Raw genomic sequence first — 21,233 nt, 5'->3', positions numbered from 1 at the left:
CCAATTGAAAAATTCAAATATAATGTGTTATATTCACCCATTGGTTCCATACTTATGTTCTAAGAATTGAGTTCATATGAAGGAGTCCTATTTTACCCAATCCAGTGTCATAAGGTGGTATGGATAGTAATTCTTAAGTGTCCAGGTATCTCAAAACCTTTTGGCAGCAAAGGGGTTGCATACCCCAATCCTTCAGAAGATGTCCACAGAAAGGGTGATGGCCAGGTAAGTTGTAAGAGGAGTAGAGAATCCTGGGAGGGAGGGCGTTGGCACACCCTCACACTTGACAGGATACAGGGCTGGATCAGTTCTAAAGTAATAGTGATTAGTACAATGCGGCACAGGTGGATGCACAAGGGTATCAGACTGACACGTTTCGCTGCTTAGCTGCAACTTTTTCTAAGCTACTTCCAAAAGATCTAGACCTAGCCCGATTTCAGAGTTGTATGCAATGCTGGTGTTCAAGCAGCTGAGTATTTATCAGACTGCACATGCGCAAAGATACTCTATCGAAGCCGGCTGCAATCAGCAGAAAAAATATGGTGCTACGGATTGTTTGATAAGGGCCTCAAACCGATATCTTGCCTAGGGCCCCATAATGTCTGAATCCACCTCTGCATAGGATTTATAAAGAGTTACCGTGTTTAGAGGCAATGTAACTGCATCTGTTCTGATGTGTGATTGCAAATGCTACCCCTGATGTAAAGCCTTCCTGATTTAGAGCATGAACTTTAGTTTCTACGAATTTTCTAGGAAATAGGTTTCCTTTTTCAGCTAAACCTTTTATATCACTTCCCTCCTGTTGTTGCTAGCAAGAATGGGGATTTAAGGTACTTCTGCCTTTCCTGGCTTTATAAAGTCATTCATTCCACATCGTAACTATAATGTAGGGTACACACCAGGACGACCCGCTCACGATGCACATCGTGAGCGGGTCGTCAGTGTCTCGTCCGACCCGCACCCGGCTGTATGGTCGTCATTGAGATCCTACCTGCAGCAGGTAGGATCTCAATAACGACCGACCGACCCGCGGGACCGCGCATCGGATCGGTCCACAGCAGGTCAGAAAAGGCCCAATCAGCACACAATCTACATCCAATTGATCGGAATTGGATCGAGATTGTGGGGATCGGGCCCTAGTCGTCCTGGTGTGTACCCAGCATAAGTGTTATATCTGTACAGCTACTATGTTCATTGTATTCACCCATGTCCGCTGTCCTGATGAAGGGGTGCCAGCCCCAAAACTGTTGACTTGTACATGCTGACTCAATGTTTATTGATATCATGATTTGAATACACTTTTTCCACTGAATGTGAGTGCCGCCTCCTGACCTCTTTTCAACAAAAGAATGCTCTGTATATATACCATTCCAGGAAGGCACTGCCAATATAATCTCTCTTTTATAGAGTGCCGGATTTACAATCTATCTATCTATCTATCTATCTATCTAATTGGAGGTTTTTTTTCCCTTCAATTCTATAGTTCTGATGTGTGGCCCTAAAAGTGGTGGGATAAGCTTAGAATTATGGTGTATCTGTGTGAATTAGGAGTAAGCACACACCAGTGAGATACGTATCCATTCCCCGTTTTCATTCTATAAAAAGTCAAAACTGCACTGGTGGAAAAATGTTCTAAAACCGGAGCGAGTTTGGACTAAAACACCTGGATCGGGTAGTTTCCGTTCCACGTGTTTTCCTGATGTGCTGATTTTTACCACAGTTCAAAAATTGGCACTTTAATTGATTAGGTTGAATAATGCAGATTTTTCGACTGTCTGAAAAATCTTATTGAATATCCTTAAGTCTTTTTGGGAACCACACTCAATTAAAGATCATATGAAGGAACTGCAAAAAAGAATAAAAAGGAATCGCATAATGATTGCTAAAATCAAATCCATTTTCTTTCTAATACCCCTTTTACACCGCCGAAAAATCCGGGTCAGCGGCGGGTCAGACCCGGATCTTCGGCGGTGTAAATCCCTAACGCCGTGTCCCTTTACACGGGACTTCTACCCAGGTCCTGACCTGGGTAGAACACGGCTAGGACCTGGGTAGAGGGCGGTGTAAATGGGAACGCCGGGTTGGATGACCCGGCTCCCATTTACATGAATGGGGAACGTCCAACCTGCGGACCGCAGCGTCCGCAGGTTGGACGGATTGTCAGTCTGACACTGACAGCCGGCGCTGCTGTCTGCTATACTCTGCAGACAGCAGCGACGGCGGGGGAGGGAGGTGAACGGATGCCTGTGTGCGGCATCCATTCACCTCCTGTCCAATGGCGGGGGGTGCGCGCGGGGACTGGGGGCAGCCTAGCAGCTTACCTAAGTGCTGGGCTGCCCCCAGCAGCGTTCCGGGTACGGCGGCATCGATCGGCGCTTGAAGATGACATCGCGCTGTCATCTTCAAGCGCCGGGAAGGGGCGGGAGGGGGGTGCGGGCGTTTAAGCCCGTCCGGTGTAAATGCCCCTAAATGCCGGGTCGCACCCGGCTTCAACCAGGGTCCAAAAAGCCGGGTGCGACCCGGCGTTTTGGTCTAAAAGGGGTATAAGTAAAAGTATATGTATTTTTTTGTATGCACTTCAGTCATCCATCAGTCATCTGCATCTTTACTTTGTGTTTTTTCCTTTGTCTGAATGCAAATTACAATATACCCATTATCCAAATCCAAGCATCAATATCGTAAAACCCTAAATAGTACCCTTACTATTAGATCTGGTTGTGTTACACTGTCCTGGTAGCGCAGAGGTGGGGAACCTCAGGCCCGGGGGCCATATGCGGCCGCCGTAGCCGATCTGTGTGGCCCTCCCACCCGCCTGGCAGCTTTGCCGGGAGTCAAGTACAGGGGAATTCTCTCGAGAGGTCGGGAGTTCTCGCGAGATTCCTCTTAATCAACAGCAGCCGGAGACTGTCAGTTCCAGTCAGCGGCAGCCACCGGAGCGTGGGACGGCTGCAGCAGGACAATTTGTAAGAGAAATTTTTACATATGGCCCCCAGAAGGATTTTTTCCCCATACAAACGGCCCTTGGCACAAAAAAGGTTCCCCACACCTGTGGTAGTTTGATCATGTATTCCTATCATAGAGGAGATTGATTAACCCTATCTGTTTATTCAAATCTGCTTGTCTGCTATTTGTCTTCCTTTTTGCTTGCCCTCCCTGACATTTACTTTTCTACTTCTGGAAAGCCACTGTAAAAAGCCACATAGCAATTTTATGCTAAAAATATCAATAAGTAGCACTGAAAAATATAGTTCCAGGGAAACCAAATGTAATACTGTGCAGCCTTAAATACCTAACACCCTGTCCATTGTTTCTGTATATGTGTTTTAAGTGTGATGCTTGGACTTATAACGTTGTTTCTTTTAGAACATATGTTTTATGTTTTAGTTTGTCAATACGATGGTAATTAGCCAATGAGAGAATGTCAAGGAGGTGTGCAGACAAAACTCATATTTTAGTAATCACTATTAGTAACATGGAGTCCGCATGTGCCTGGTCACTCCTTCTCTCCTGGTCTGTCTCTGTTTCGGTTACAGGAGGGGTTCGTGCATGTTCCCAATTTTTGATCCTGGTAGAAACGTGCATAAAACAAAACAATATGTCATAACAGAGGTGAATTCAATTGCCAGTGAATGTCTTCTCCCGAGCACTTTTGGACGAATCAGGGATTTGACTGGGCAGGCAATGGGCGCAAGAAGGGGTGCCGTTGCTGGCATTTAAATGCCTTGGCAATAGCAATTCACTCCCTTCACCCAGAATCAACGCCGACTGTCCCATATATGTGCAGAGAAATGGGGAGGAATCTGCAAGGGCAATGTTGTATTGCCAAGTGTCTGTGTAGTCAGGATCTCAGACTATCAATTTAGTTCTCGCCCCCAAGGCTTCACTTGTGTACCAATAGCTAGTAAGTCACTAACTAGAGACTTCCTTTTTATCTTACTTCCAAGATTGATGTTCTTTTTTTCCTGCATGCAGAAAGTGGTTCATTTACAGCATTGGTGCTCTCAGCTCTTCAGTAATAGATCCACTATAAATGCTAGCTGGTCATGTTTGTTTCTGTCTGATTACTAATTAGTGCCCAGTCCATTTTAATTATTAACTTAGTATTTGGTAATGAAGTTTTGTGCAAACAGATTGTGGTGTTGATTGTTTTACGGCTCAAACTACTTTGTGATGACCTTGCAGGATAACACATGACTTTGTACATGGTGATGCAGACATTTTTAGTATTGTTTATTACACCAAAGCACTGAACTTCACGGTGAAAGGTGCTTCTTTATGTCATTGGTCTTGATCTACTAATGTTGAATAGTGTTCCAATCAAGCCATCAACATGTAGGGCCTTGCATATAACATGTATAACATCTCTTGGTTCCCTTTCTGATTATTGAAGGCATATTTGATCTGATTCTCCTTGTTACTCTATAGCACTGTACACAAGGGGCGACCCGTCCTCCATGCTGAGCAATGAGCTTAAGCATGATTGCTCGGCACACATCGCAGTACTCCCACAATGCACCCCGCAATGCTGTATGCTGAGCAGGGCTTTGCCTATTGTTTATAGGCCAAGCACCGTGATCTAGCAGGAAAGCCAGTGTAAGCACACGACAGCGACATGTGGGTCTGCACATCGCCATCGTCCGCAGGGCATACACACAGCGATCAGTGCTCCATTTCTAAGTGATCTAGTCAGATCGCTTAGTGAAATCGCCCCATGACCTTGGATGGTCTGCACATGCGATGAGATACTATATTGTATACAATAATTGTAACGTGTATGGGCACCTTAAGACCTACTCATATTTGCAGAGACAGCAAAGTCTCTTGAGTATTGCCAATGGATGACCGTTAGCAATCCAATCACAATTCGTTTTCTCTAAGTTTGGGTGGCGGCTTTCTTCTCGAAGTCCACTGCAAATTCTTTGATTAGTGATCCATGCTGAATTAGGACCATAGTGTGCACACACTGAGCGATTTTGTAAATTAATAGTTAGTGGCCACATCCAGGAGCATAGCCGTCATTGACGATATCCTCAGATTGAGCTGCATGTACAGACAACAGAAGACCAATGGGAAAGCGCATAGCCTGTCAGTCAGGTGACCAGGATCTAATCAACTGTTATTTTTGCTTTTGTCATTTTTTAGATGGGGGGAATGAGGAGCCACAGGACCGGAGGCAGCACAGTGTAGACTCCCGCCACAGCCGGTCTTCACAAGGTGAGAAACAGCATATGTCAATATTGTACCAACACTGTGTGCCCGATTCAGAGGTGTATGGAATTGCAAGTGCGATTTCGGACACAGCAGACTTGCAGAAATATGCTTTAGGTCTTTGGGGAGAGGCACACACACTAGCTAAGGGGCTGGAGTTTAACTATAAACAAAATAAAAAAAAATATAGAAAAAATGAATTTAATTTTATTTCCACCACAAATCACCGAATAAGATGTGGGCTCTGACATGATGTGGTGTCAGCCACCCACTCCGAACAGTGAACGTGCAACGTTTTAATGGGGATGCCCATAAAACGCTGGATGTTCCCCTGCTAACGCCCCCTGCCCTCCCCTGTCAGTGCGAACGCCTCGGCGAGACATTCGCACAGGGGGTGTGCATATGCACATATCCGCACATGTGCCGACCCACATCATCGGAAACAATCAAGCATGAACCAGGCTGTATGTATCGTGTCCATTACTTTTGATGGGTTGAACCAATTTACAAGGCTAAACCTGGCCTGTTTTTGGCACATTTCAACTATAACAATATAGTGTGCCAAAAAAAATTATGTTTTGCAGAATATTTATGTAATGCAATATCATTAACTATAGTAATGGTATATTTTCTTATAAAATGCCTTAGAAACTGAATTTGTTCACTTCAAGTGTTTTGACTTGCCATGATGAGTTGCACCTTATTGCTTTTCTGAGGTTAGTAGACAAGGGGACTTTCAAGTGTTCAGTGGAATCCTAGACATTTCTCCATGGCTTCATCCATCAGCTGGGGACTCACACTAATTGGGTTACTCTTCTAGGATATATTTCATGCTGCAATACTGAAATGTAATCCCAGCCCTGTTCTTTCCAGGAATTTCATACCGCCTCACTATATTTAGTTTTATATTAATCTGGGTTCTGCTTTTGAGCAATGTGCATAAGCAGGCCTTTCCTTTCTTCTCGTCTCCCCACACAGTATTTATCTCCATTCTAGCTACAGCACATTTTTCTGTTCTGTATTTATATTGATATTTTCATGCATATCGTCTAGTATATAACCACTGTATCATTAACAGTGCGCGCTCCCGTGGGTCCTTAGCATACCCCTCTGTCATCTACATATTCAGTAAAATCTTTACCATAGAGTCAACCACAACATGCTCCTGGATGTGGCACTGAATGATATCATTTGTAAAATTATATGTGTCTGCATATTCAATCGGGTTGATTCAGACCTGGTTGCACAGACCCCTGATGGTGGGTCTCTGCTGTCTAGTGAGCAGGTCTGAATTTCCCCATATATCGTTTGACAGGAGAACTGTCAATGGAAATCATTTACGACATCGCAGTTATTTTATTGCCTCTTTTTTTAACATTTTGCAGTAATATTTTTTGTCAAAGAACAGACTATTGTCTTATAACAGGGCTCGACATATACCTGTGGCCAGGTCGCCATGACGACCAGATTCTGCTTCCTGGCCAGATTTTTTTGCAGGGAGGGCGGAAGCAGAATCTGGTCGTGGGCAGGTCAGCGGCACAGCGCAGGCAGCGTTTCCAGACCCCACCTTCCCCTCCTGCTGGAAGTCAGCAGCAGTGTGACAGCGGTACCCGACCCCCTCCCTCTCCTCCTACTAACAGACAAGCGGAAGCACCGGCACCCAATCCTCTCCCCTTCTGCTGGAAATCCGCAGCAGCGCGGGCAGCGGTACCCGACCCCCTACCTCTCCTCTTGACAAGCGGAAGCGCCCACATCGGCGCCCGACACTCTCCCCCCTTCTGACGGAAGTCAGCAGCAGTGGGGACAGCGATGTCCGACCACCCTCCCCCCACTCACCCGAGGCAGCGCAGGCACCGGCACCCTGTCTCCCCCACCTGCTGAAAGTCAGCGGTGCCTGACCCCCCGGGCAGTGCTGGGCGGCACATGAGAGACTGAAGCAGCAGTGACCGGCACTGAGGAGATGGACAGCCTCCCACCAGTGAATTGGAGGCCCACTGGTAAGAACGCCTGTGTCCTCATCCCACCCTCTCCTCTTCCACCTCACCAACTGTCGCCCCCCTCATCCTGTCACCTAGCCGTCTGTCACATGTCAAGTGACCCTTTCAACCTTACCCACTCTTGCCTCCCGTCACCTCTTCCCCTAGCGCACACCCATCACACCCACTCTTTTGCCCCCTCCCTTAGCTCTACCCCTGTCAACTGACCCCACTCTCACCTCACCACCTCCGTCGCCGCACCCAATTTTTTCCACCGTCAACCCCTCACCACACCCCACCCTCTTTTTGCCACCCATCACCTCATTAACCTCCCCGTACCACCTGTTACTCTCTACTGTCGCCATCTCAGCCGTGCAGGACCTGTAATGGCGGTGGCCAACTTGCTTTTATTTGTGGGTGAGTTATGGTGCCCATACACATGTACGTTTTGTACCGTGCAAGGCAATTCCACGGTACAAAATGTATGTGTAGCATGTCTTTATTGAACTAGATCGCATCTAGTCCATAATGCATGCTGCTGTATCACATCGCATGCATTTTAAACTAGATACCATGTGATCTAAATAAAAATGCACGGAGCGCATCACACTGTGTATGGGCACCTTTAGCATGTCTGACTCCTACACTTTCATCCTGGCTACTTGGTTTTAAAAAATGTGTCAAGCTCTGTCTCATAACCATTAAGGTATATTGGAAATATTTCTGTTCTTCCATCAATGTCCTTACGACATGGCTTATGACCAAAAAAAAAATGCTTTTAAGCCAGATCAATTTCGAGCTATTCAATTTTTTGCTAAAAGCACTACTGGGGACATCTGTAACTGCACTACTGAGGACATGTTATGTAACTGGCAATATATATGTACAAGAAAATGGTTGCTTAGCATTCAAATTCAATGCCTGAGATTGTACACAAACTTTGTTTCATGTTTTGAAAACTTGTTTTATGCACAAATAAACTATATTTGTGTGTGTTTGTACAGCATAAATGCAAGATACCCCAAGATACATCATTGAAATATTCTGAAAATACAGAATAATATGTTATCCCATATTCTTCTGGTCCCAAGCATTTTGGATAAGGGATACTCAACCTGTACTGCATTGTGGCTGCAGACCCACAAGTAAATATTGTGTGAATTTGGCAGTGCAGCTTTGGTGGTAGTTAGTAGAGGTGGGGTATGATTCACTATGGCAGTGGGAAGAAATATATATTTTTATTATAGTCTACAAATCCTGTGGATACCAAGGAACATAGGGGAAAATTTACTAAGAAATCCGAATATGGCCGATGCCGGATAGGAATGTATATGACTGACATCGGCCGTAGTTTCCGGAAAATACGACTCATAAATAGGGCAGATTTACTAATCTGCCATATAAATACGAATCGGCAGCCTACACGGATCAGTTAGAACCTTTCAGTCTTCAGTGGTTTTTATTATTTTTCAATTATTTATTTATTATGGTCTCTCCTGGTATCTCCAAATCACCAGGAGAGACCTGTCCCAGGGCCTACGGGAGCCAAAGAAGTCTAGTACAGACTATCTCAAAACCCGTTTGGGAAAACTCTTCTGGTGACACTTGCCATAGGAATCCCCACTCTGGGGACCCCTCACAGGTGTAATTATAACACCAAGTAATACCCTCAGAGGTACCCTTTTTACCCTTAGGGTAATTCAGACTCCCAACCTTCAGCATCCCCATAACACCAGAGTCTGGTGCAAGTACAACAAATAAACATCTCACTTTAAGTTGCTTGCATATGTATATACATTTTCTTTTTCCTATCATCAACTATCGAATAAATCTACATTATTTTATCTATTTTCAAATCTCCATTCTTTGCTCATTTCCACACTTCCAAACACAAACAGGATAGCGCTGTCTCACCCCAAACTGTTCTCCAAATCTAATTAAAAAGGGACTGGGATACCCTTAACGAGACTAGCAGCACCTGTAACTACATACAAGCTGAGCGCAGTTGTGTTAATTTATCTCCTATATACCTTAAAAAAGACTGTCTATTCGTGACTACTGACATCTGGCATTACAGTGGGCATAAGCCTGCTCCTTTTATTTCTTAGGATATATAAAGTGTGGAATCCCATATACCATATTGGAAGTCTTGTGGCTTAAAATAGTACTCAAAGTATTGCATTTTATTCATTTATTTAAATTTTTAATGTTTATGTTGATGTGATGTATTAGTGCACAATTTGCTATACATTGCATTTAAAACTAAAATCCATTGTTTTAAACGTGTATTTTCCCATGGTGTAAGAGAGGAATTTTTTATCTATTAGCGCAGTCCTCTGTTCCTTTTAGGAATCAAGTATTCTTTCTGTGTATACTCAAAGCCAGGTCTAAAAACCTGACTTATGAGGAAACCCAGTCTATTTGTACAGACACAAGTACTATTTTTAAGAACTGCAGCTCAGTAATATATATTTTTGGAAAACATATTTTTCTAACATACGTTGAATTTTACTCTTTGGTCTAATAGCACCCAATCAACCTCTGTTTTTCAGAGGTATATGGTTGTTCTTTCCTATCATAGTCAGCATTAACGTTTTCAGCCATTTGTGCTACAGTGAGAACAGCCTGAACAGGCTAGCCTTCACTCCCCACAGCCTTGGTTGCCCATGTCCAGGGATTAAAGTGAGGGGGAACGGGGTGGAACTGAGTTCCACCACCTCTAATGGTGAGGTGGAACATTTTAACCTCCACATTGTCCCTGCACAGTAATTCTCACAGAAAAGTGTTCTACTTTGCACGGGGATGCAAAAACTCTATCAGTGGCCCTGTCTCTGCCTATTAGGGGGAGGGGAGCGGGGTAATTTGGTGGAAAAGAGAAATGAGTTCCCCCACCTCTGCATGACCACTTTATGCCCTGCCCATGTCACAGTTTCACAAGTTGTGCTTCCTTTACCTCTGTTTTTCACAAGTACTAATAAATGCACACCAGGAACACCCCACAAAGCCATCTACTCATCACAATGTGTTACTTGTCAAAGTCTCTCAAATGGTTTTGCTTGCCTATATACCTTGCTTTCAACACATTACCTGCAAGAACTGATTGTTCACTTGCTGCCTAATATATGCCATCCCTTGACAGATTGTAATGAGATGTGTTATTCACTTTACCTGACAGAGGTTTTAATGTTATGGCTGATCGGTGTATTTATTGAATTACACAAAACCCAAATAGAGGGGTTAGTATAAAGGTCCCCATACACGAAGAACAAGTTGGACCAATTTGCCCTTGAGCTTCCACGGCAGCTCCCTGGGAAGCTCACTTACGATTTGGCACTTTATATGCCATTTTTACATGCAATAGATCACATGTAAACTCCCGTAGAGCTGCAGCAGGTGCTGGGCAACTGCTGAATTTAAAAAAATATTTTCTAAAGACAATTTTTTTTAAATTCAGCTGCCAGACCCCGCTGCTGCCCGGACCCCACCGCTGCTTGTCCTGGCACAGAGGTGTGTGCCAGCTTTGCTTCACCTGTAATCTGTAGGGTTTGACTCAATGGGATCGGGTCAGAGGGAATTTCGGCTGATAACTCCCCCTGATCCATCGCAATCGGGTGAAATCGGCCCAAATCTTACTAGTATAAGCCTACTGACTAATTAGGTAAGCTATACACACTGATGTACAGACATCACAGATAGACGGGCATTTGAATTCCACCTACGATATATCAACTAGTGTGTACCCAGTTTAAGCCATTGTCAGTGCTCAGCTCTGGGTGTTATGTCTACCGTAATATCATTTCTCCAATCCCTTTATATGGTAATGCACTTATTTATTTTATCTGGCTGTGGGAGCTTGAATATGATTGCCTACAATTCATATTGTATTTAAGGTGTTGTATTAATGTAAACAGTCCTGTTCTCAAGGAGATTGAAGTTTAATATATAAGGCTTCTTATATATATATATATATATATATATATATATATATATATATATATATATATATATATATATATATATATATATATATATATATATATATATATTGACATGAGAAACTGGCACACCAGATATGCAAAAGTAGAAAAATTTATTTCATGAGGGCCTTTTCAAAAGGGCCAAATAAAGTCCATGCAGTGGGAGTAAATGAAAAAATCACAAAAGTCACAAGAATATACTCAACACGATCCCCTGCAGGTCCGCCATGCTCGACAGCTGTTTCGGTCTGATACCGTCGTCAGGAGCATGCTAGACTGGCAGAATGAACAGACATATATAGCAGTAGAGATTGACTTAAACAAGCTCACCTGTACACCAATTAGACAAGGTGCGAGAGGGATCAAGCAATGGAAGCTAAGACAGCGTGCAGGCGGAGAAGCCGGAACTGACGTCACTCAGGACAAAGCCGGAGGCCCGTCACCAAGCGCGTCGCGACGCGCTTGGTGACGGGCCTCCGGCTTTGTCCTGAGTGACGTCAGTTCCGGCTTCTCCGCCTGCACGCTGTCTTAGCTTCCATTGCTTGTGGCTTGATCCCTCTCGCACCTTGTCTAATTGGTGTACAGGTGAGCTTGTTTAAGTCAATCTCTACTGCTATATATGTCTGTTCATTCTGCCAGTCTAGCATGCTCCTGACGACGGTATCAGACCGAAACAGCTGTCGAGCATGGCGGACCTGCAGGGGATCGTGTTGAGTATATTCTTGTGACTTTTGTGATTTTTTCATTTACTCCCACTGCATGGACTTTATTTGGCCCTTTTGAAAAGGCCCTCATGAAATAAATTTTTCTACTTTTGCATATCTGGTGTGCCAGTTTCTCATGTCAATATTGCTAGTTACTTTTATGTGACTGTGCACCCGCCCACTCTTGCTTATACAAGTGTGCAGATTGTTTTTGACCATATATATATATATATATATATATATATATATATATATATATATATATGTATATATATATAATCCAAAGCGCAACCGCACCCACTGACAGGTATATTGTGGACTGTGCTGGGAAATAATTATGCAGAGGTAGATTTTCCTATTGTAATCCAGCAGGACTCCAGGAAACACCCGCACCAGTCAAAATAGAATCCAAAGTAATGCTTTAAAATGGCATATTTATTCAGCGCAAGCTCACATCAATCAGAGCTTTGCAGAAAGCATATTAGACACCCATCAGGCAAATTCATGCAAGATACATTACGGGTCTCCTCGACGGCCGTTTCGGTGCTGAACAGCACCTTTCTCAAGATGACCCCTCTTGAGAAAGGTGCTGTTTAGCACCGAAACGGCCGTCGAGGAGACCCGTAATGTATCTTGCATGAATTTGCCTGCTGGGTGTCTAATATGCTTTCTGCAAATCTCTGGTTGATGCGAGCTTGGGCTGAATAAATATGCCATTTTAAAGCATTACTTTGGATTCTAGTTTGACTGGTGTGGGTGTTTCCTGGAGTCCTGCTGGATTACAATAGGAAAATCTACATATATATATATATATAGATATATAGATATATATATATATATATATATATATATATATATATATATATATATATATATATATAGATATATATATATATTTCTATATATATATAGATATATATATATATATATATATATATATAGAAACAAGAGGTATAGAGAGCGCTTTTACCACCTAATAGAACTTCCACCAGTTACAGTCGTGTACAATACAGTAACCCAATACAATGTGTAATCTTAAAACCAGAATGCTTTATTTTTAGAATCACATCTGGACATTGTATCCTTTTCGGAAATGCAATATCAATAACCCGACGCGTTTCATCTTAACAAAGACTTCATCAGGGGTTTTACACTAGATTTGATTTCAAACGCTTAAAACATGCGAGTTAGGCCTTCAAAGTTTACAGGCTGTAATAACCTTCCCCTCGGTAGAGCAGACTCCCAATATCCGAAGTTCCCCAAATGGGGTAAAAAGGTATACAAAGGTGTCCACAACTTTCTTTGCGCCCCTATTAAGGGTGCAAGAGCTTGATGTTTTAATTTAACGGGACCATCCCATCTATAGAGGACTGCCGGCAAGATCTGAGCAGTATAGTTGGCCTGATCCACAGTGTCTGATCAACAGTATCCGATGTTCAGTTGTAGAGTGGATATACCATATATGGGTATCGGCTAAAGACACCTCAATTTCTGATCCAAGTGGAAAATGCTGGACAATGCTGTCTGCAGATAAATATATATATATATATATATATATATATATATGTATATATATATATATATATATATATATATATATAATAGCTTTACAAAAATGACCAGTAGAATTGTAGACATATATTCATCTGGAACAAGCTTGGAAATTGCATGGATGAGTAATTTGCCCTACTTGAAGTGTATAACATTACCTATACTTGAGACCGCTGCTCCCACTGCATGACTGGAAGCTACTTCAGACTGGCTGGTGAACCTTTTCATAGCTTTTCAATATTTCTTGTGCTGTGTTGTCATTAATTTGTATCCACTGACACAGTACACTGTAAACTGCTTATTTGAAGGTTTTACTATACTGCCATCTAGTGCATAATCAGGGGCATTAATCAAATCCTGTAACTAAAGATTTGTGTTTCTGATGGATTAATGATCAGTTGCAGTGTTTGAACGCCAAAGACTGCTAAACACCAAATAGAAACACACTTAAGTACAAATAACCTCCGCTTCAGATATAAACATACCACCGAGAGCTCTTCCTGATAATCAGTATTTTATCAGTCAGGACAGATGACCATATTCAAAGCTGCATCTGTTATATTCTGAAATCTGTTGCTAATTGTTCAGAAATTCATTTTGGAAATGTACATACTTGTATATGAACTAGCTAAGCCAGCTCAAAGCAAAAGCTAGTCTCTGTGTGTTTCTGTATATGTGATTGCCTTTGTGTTTCTGTATGTGTGAAGAAGAAAGAGATGTACCTGTAGTTTCACTCACTGCCTGCAGATGATGTGATGTTAGGATGTTAGAAAATGCCCTTTTCACATTCACAATTTGCCACACATTTTATATCCAGGAACCGTGGCCTGTACATATATGTTTGGCGTGTGGCTGCTGTTTGCATGCTATGTGTCACTAAGTTTACATGAACTTTTCTCTTAATAAAATTTGCATCCTGCATGTGGTAACGTATGTTTCATGAAAGGCAACACTGTGATGAATGCTGACATTTTATCTGTTTTCAGTTGCACTGAATTCTGCAGAAAAAAAAAAATAGGCCCAAATTAAAACAGATCATCCAGGACTTAAAAAAAAAAGTCTGTAAAGGTAAAATACTCCCCAAGTATTATGAAATCGCATCCTTCAAACCTATGCCTTACCTACCAGTTGGATATGCTCTATTGTGACTATCGCCTGTTTCCTTTAGTCTATAATATAATACCGCTTTCACATGACAAATGCCGGGTCACACCCGGGATTTGAACATGAGTCCGGGATGGGATGGGATGGGGTGGGGGAGGAAGCAACGTTTGCAGTTGGCACTGCTTCCTCCCTATAGTGTGAACTGGACCCAACCACCCATTTAAAACCCTTCTTTTAACTCGGGTCGGAATGCCAAGTTGCTGGACCTGGATTTTCACAAATGGCCCTTTTACACAGCAAAGACTTGGGTTATTTTTGCGGTGTGAAAAAGGTATTAGTAACTTACTGTTATTGATGCAGGACTTCTCCAGTAATCCAATTAAGGTGCCCATACACGGTACAATTGCTGGCTGCGATGAGATGCGTGCTCCTATCACTTATATCATCGCACAGTTCAAAAAGAACATGCTGCACATACTACTGTACTAGATCTCATCTCATCTCATTGCAATGCAAAACCAATGCGGTGAGATGCGATGCGATCTAGTCCAAATGGTATAGAACAATTGCACCATGTCTGGGTACCTTAACACATGTGTTCTGTGTGATTTGATAAATATTTATTGTCCATTCTCATAAGTCCCTGCCCACATGGTCTTATATTCTCTACCACAAGTAAACATACTAGGGTTCATTTTTATCAGGAACACAGTAACCTAATAACCCTACATTCTCTTAATTGTGGGTGGAAACCATGCAAGCACAGGAAGAATGTACAAACTCCACACAGTTATTGCTGCATATACATGTTCGATATGCTCCGTCAACAGAGCTCCAGAATTGAAAGATACAGTGCAGCAAGTCGTCCCGCCTCCTCCAAAGTTGGGAGGTATGCTACATATACGTTTAGATGTCAAACAACTGAATAGCAAGTAGTACCTAAGTTTGTATCTACTTGTTTATGGTTTTATGTATCTTTTCTGCTGGCATTCTGTGCAGCATAAAGTGACAGATGCAGCATTCATTGTACTCACTTATAGAGAGTTTCTTTTACTATTAAGCCCACTCTGACAATAATTAAAATAATTATCCAACTCCATAAAAATTTGCATTCTTCATGCCGTTGGGCAAACCTGCTAATATGATTCACTAGAAAGTCAGGACTGATTATGCAATGTCCTTAATTTGGGTATGTTACAGACGACACACCAGCTTCTTATCACTTGAGTTGTACAATGAGTTAGCCCCAAAAACGTCTCCCTTCACCTTAGTATGTGAAAGGAACACTTTAAAGACACCAGCATGCCTTTATTTATTAGTTCACCCCAGTGGAGATAACCATCTATATTGCTTATGGAATATGGTCAGTGGTGGCTCGTACCTTTTGGCAGCAGGGGGGCTGCACTGCCACTCCTCCTGGTACCCGCCACACACAGACGCATTGTTCCCTGTGCCTGTACTATGATGGCAGGCACCGGGACTGGTGCATGGGCAGTACAATTCTCTGTACTGCGCATGCGGCCAGCTTCTATGGCAGCCCATAGAAGGGAAATCACAGTCCCGGCGCCTCTATAAAACAGATGGGCACCTGCGCAGTACTGACGTAGGTACTGTGTATGCACAATCCCCAGATTTTATGGGTTGCTGAGCGGCAGAGAGGCATCCCAGAGTGAGGGAACACCTTCCAATGGGACTGCCTTGGTGACTGGAAGTTTCTGCCAGTCACAGTAAAGCCAGTTCAGTCTCAGACTGCATCTGTCTTCCCTACAGTGGCAGATTTTACCTGGGGGGAGGGGTGTTATGGTCATTAGGTTGACCCCTATTAGGTCAACATGGCTAAGGTCGACAGGGTTGGAAGGTTGCATTAAGTCAACAATGGCGAGGTCGACATGAGTTTTTTAATGTTTTTTTTTTTAAGATGACATGTGCTGACAGGTGGTATTTCATGCCCTACCATCCACTGTAGCGTGGAGGGAGAATAGAATAGTGTTCCGAGCATGGCAAGCACAGCGGTACACTTGGACGGTGAGCATTTCGACTGCCAACCCTGTCGACCTTAGCCATGTCCACCTATTTCATGTGTCTACCTAAGCCATGTCGACCTTCAGTGGTGGTCTCAATGCATGTTAACCTAATATGGGTCGATCCAATGACCCATATGCTTCCCTACCACATGCGCACACATTCATTCTAGGGTTTATTTTATGAGAGCTAATTAACCTACATTATGTTTTGGGGATTGTGGGAGAAATCCGGAGTACCTGGAAGAAACCCACACAAGCGCCATGACCCACACAGTTAGGGTCATGGTGGGAATCGACCCCATCACCTCAGTGCTGTGAAGCAGTAATGCTGACCACTACGCCCAGCGTGACTGTGTAACATTTCTCAGTGATGGAACTACTTGCTATATTCTATCTGGGATTTTTTTTACTGAGATTTGTAGAATAACTTGCAAAAATGTGGTTGTAATGAAATAAGGAAAGATTAACCAGCCACTTGGCTCAATTCCCAGACTGCTACTATAGCAATGACTTGTCTAATCTTTCACTAAAGAGAGATAAGACTTGATATTTATGTATAAATATTCTTAGTCCGTACACATTTGTAGAGTATTTGCTATCAATAAGCTGAAATCAAGGCATTTATTTATAAGTGCGTCCAGAATTTCTACCATGAAGATGATCTATAGAATCGTATTTATTTTTTTGCACATATAAATAAAATAATTTACTGCGTGTTGATTGCAAACAGAAATGTTGCATCTGTAGTAGGTACTTTCAGAAAATATGTTTTTCTCTTAAAACCACCATCTGGCACATGAAATATTATCTGTTCAATAAAGATAATAAAATGTTTTTGTTCATTTACTTGGAGCCAACAAGTGTATGCAGAGCTATACAAAGTATACACAGAAAACACTAGTAGGTTATCTGCACAAATTCCACGCATAGCAGGAGACCAAAGTAGAATGCGTAGTGGTGGATGAAATAGACAGAGTCGATTTGGGTGACCGATATTTAGATGAAGGAGAGAAAGTGGTAAGTATAGGAAGTTTTGTTGTGTTATCAGATGGTATTAAAGGTCCAAGGAGCTGATGTGGTTCCCAGTGAGAAAAAAAAGGTTTCAAAAACAGACTCTTGGGAAACCAGATAGAGGTGCAGATAATGGCACAAATGGGAGCAGTTGGTAAGGTAGGATTTTAACTATAGGAGGCCAATGAAGTGCAGAGTATAGTTGACTGTGTCGGAGGTGGCATATAAATTGAAGAGGGTGGGGATGGAGAAGTAACACTTGGACTAGTCATGAGCAGATCATTGCTGACCATGGTGAGGGCAGTTTCAGTATAGAGGAGGGTCCAGATGAGAATAAGTAGAAAATAATAAATTGAGGCAGAGATGCTAACAGAGCTTGAAGGCTTCAGTTAGGAGAGAGGTAGGATTGTAGTTATTGAGAGAGGTAAAGGGATGGGGTTTGGGAGCCGCACAAGGTTATGCCCACTTCATGTCAGAAGAGATCAAGTGAGACCTCTTCACCATGCTAGTGGGTTTTGGCCTGAGTTGCCTGCAACCAGCTGTAATGGACGTTATTTACCCTGGTATGGGAAATTATGTGTCCTTTCTTGCTGGTGGTGCTCCCTTGAGTCCGTGATATATTGTAAACAAGGAAAGAGGGAAAGTGGACTCTTTTTGTGGGGCACTCTTTCAAAGAGTGCCCCACAAAAAGAGTCCACTTTCCCTCTTTCCTTGTTTACAGTTATTGAGAGAGTCCGGATCAAGTTAGGGATTTTTTAAGATGGGTGAGACGATACCAGCTTTGAATAAAGTGGGGACAGACATATAGGATATACAAGGAGCTCACCGGAAAAACCAAGGGAGGAGGTATCTGCTTCTTCATAAATGAAGGGTGGTGCAACGACGTAAAAACTCTGAGTAAATCAAGCAGCCCTCAACTAGAGACACTCATCATTAAATGCAACCCATTCTACTCCCCCCGGGAATTTGCCTCAATAGTCCTGGTGGGGGTGTATATACCTCCCCAAGGAAATGCGAAAGAAGCCCAACTCCAACTGGCCACCAGGATAACAGACACAGAACTCAAACATCCGGAAGCACTGCTTATAGTGATGGGCGACTTCAACAGTGCCAACCTGTCCCAAGAGCTACCGAAGTACAGACAGCAAGTCAGATGCCACACCAGGGAAGGACGTACCTTAGACCACTGCTACACCACTATCAAGTCTACTTACCGGGCTATCCCCCGGGCAGCTCTGGGCCTCTCTGACCATTGCATAGTCCACCTTCTACCAACTTACACCCAGAAGCTAAGGTCAGCTAAACCAGTGGTCAGATCAGTCAAAAGCTGGACAAACGAGGCAAAAATGAAGCTTCAGGCCTGTCTCGAATGCACAGACTGGGGAGTCTTTGAATCCTCCGCTACAAACCTAGACGATCTGACCGAAACAGTGACAGCCTACATCAGTTTCTGCGAGGACCTGTGCGTGCCAATCAAAACAGCACGCACCTTCAACAACAACAAGCCATGGTTCAGCGGTCAACTCAGGAAGCTCCGTCGGGCAAAGGAAGAAGCCTATCGCAGTGGTGATATTGTCCTGTACAAACAGGCCAGGAACTCCCTAACACGGGAAATCAAGCTGGCAAAAAAAAAGATTCTCAGACAAGCTGGCGAACAACCTGTCAACCAATGACCCCGCGTCAGCTTGGAGAGGCATGCAAGCTATAACCAACTACAAGATCTCTCGAACCCCCTCCACCATGACCCAGAAACTAGTGAACGAGCTGAACGATTTCTACTGCAGGTTCGAGAAGGAAGCTACCTGCATCAGTCCTACCCCTGACCGGGGCAAAATGGCTTGCCCACCCTCCTTCCAAAACTGCCACCCCCAGACTCTTCAGGTGGACCAAACAGAGGTAGAAGGAATGTTTAAGAGGGTCAACCCTAGGAAAGCTGGAGGCCCAGACGGAGTGTCTCCATCTGCCCTCAAGACCTGTGCAACACAGCTCGCCCCTATCTTTACCAGGATTTTCAACACTTCACTAGAAATGTGCAAGGTCCCCACCTGCTTCAAAGCCTCAATTATCGTCCCGGTTCCCAAGAGCTCAACTGCGAAAGACCTCAATGACTACAGGCCGATTGCACTAACATCAGTGGTCATGAAAGTGCTTGAACGTATGGTGCTGAACCACCTGAGAGTTGTTACAAATGCTCACCTCGACCCACTGCAGTTTGCCTACCGAGCAAACAGAAGTGTCGAGGATGCAGTCAACCTAGGGCTTCACCACATTCTACAGCACCTGGACAGTCCAGGCACCTATGCAAGGATACTATTTGTTGATTTCAGCTCGGCATTCAACACTATCATCCCTCACATCGTGGAGCCAAAACTCCGTTCACTAGGAGTCCCAGAACCTACATGCTCCTGGATCACTGACTTCCTGACTGAAAGGAAACAGGCGGTGAAAGCAGGCGCATTCATTTCAAACACATGCACAATTAGCACCGGTGCCCCTCAAGGATGTGTCCTCTCCCCCCTGCTCTTCTCCCTCTACACAAACGACTGCACCTCAGCAGAACAGTCAGTAAAAATTATAAAATTTGCAGACGACACAACGGTTATCGGCCTAATCATGGATGGAAACGAGTTGGCATACAGACGGGAGGTGGATCGGCTAACTAAATGGTGTAGCGGAAACAACCTTGACCTCAACCCCCTCAAAACGGTGGAGATGGTGGTGGACTTCAGAAGGAAACCAAATGCCATGCACCCACTCATAATATCTGACAGAGTAGTGTCGAGGGTCGACTCCTTCAAATTCCTAGGAACAAAGATTTCCTGCGACCTCAAATGGGGTCCCAACATCATTACTACTGTCAAGAAGGCTCAGCAGCGGTTGTTCTTCCTGAGGCAACTCAAGAAATTCAACATCCCGCAGGAGCTGCTGCTCATCTTCTACACTGCCATAGTAGAGTCTGTCCTTTGCTCCTCGATCACAATCTGGTTCGGAGGAGCAAACGAGAATGACAGACGAAAGTTGCAAAGAGTGGTGAGGATGGCAGAAAAGATCATTGGGGCGGAGCTCCCCACTGTCCAAGAACTATACCTAGCCAGGGTCAATAAGCGTGCAGGAAAGATCTTGGCGGACAAGCTACACCCTGGCCACAACCTGTTTGAACCCCTTCCGTCAGGCAGACGTTTTAGGTCCATCCCAGCAAAGACGACAAGAACTACAAAAGGCTTCTTCCCAATAGCTGTCCACCAACTAAACCGTATTGAACATACCAAATACTAACTCGAACTTTTCTAGATACATGTGAAATCTATGTGATGTATGTTTATGCCTCTCTTCCCACCCCCTTTGTGTTCCCTGATTGATGCTGCACTGTTACCACAAAAAATTCCAAGCATACGCAAGTATACCTGGCCAATAAAGATGATTCTGATTCTGATAGATATAGAAAATGGCAATACCTCTAATACTGTATGTGGTTTAAATATGATATGATGGAGGGGAGCTGCTGAAATGTTCACTCAGCACCCTGCTAGTGGGAATTAACACAAAGCGATACTCAAAATAGTGAATCAGCGTCCAATACTGTGAACAATAAATCAAATATAAATCACATATGTGGATTTTTTTTTTATATCTTTTCAATGTAACCCTTTGCAGTCCAATTTTTTTTTGCAGTTCAAA

At 43.4% G+C, this 21,233-nt stretch overlaps 1 protein-coding gene across 10 annotated transcripts in view; it reads left to right on the top strand.

Moving 5' to 3' along the window:
* The window catches only part of TANC2 (tetratricopeptide repeat, ankyrin repeat and coiled-coil containing 2), a 454,397-nt gene that overhangs the window by 283,080 nt on the left and 150,084 nt on the right, over window positions 1-21,233 (top strand). For 9 of the 10 annotated variants that reach the window (XM_083147487.1, XM_083147485.1, XM_083147486.1 and 6 more), the window contains one exon: window positions 5,143-5,214. The exons of the other annotated variant lie outside the window; for it this stretch is intronic. In XM_083147487.1, the coding sequence (XP_083003613.1) occupies window positions 5,143-5,214 (72 nt within the window). The remainder of the gene's footprint in view (window positions 1-5,142; window positions 5,215-21,233) is intronic. 10 annotated transcript variants of the gene reach the window in all.

The sequence above is a fragment of the Crinia signifera genome, chromosome 6 (assembly GCF_055691185.1).
Source record: "Crinia signifera chromosome 6, ASM5569118v1, whole genome shotgun sequence".
Classification (NCBI taxonomy): Eukaryota; Metazoa; Chordata; class Amphibia; order Anura; family Myobatrachidae; genus Crinia; species Crinia signifera.
This window is presented reverse-complemented; position numbering and strand designations above follow the sequence as displayed.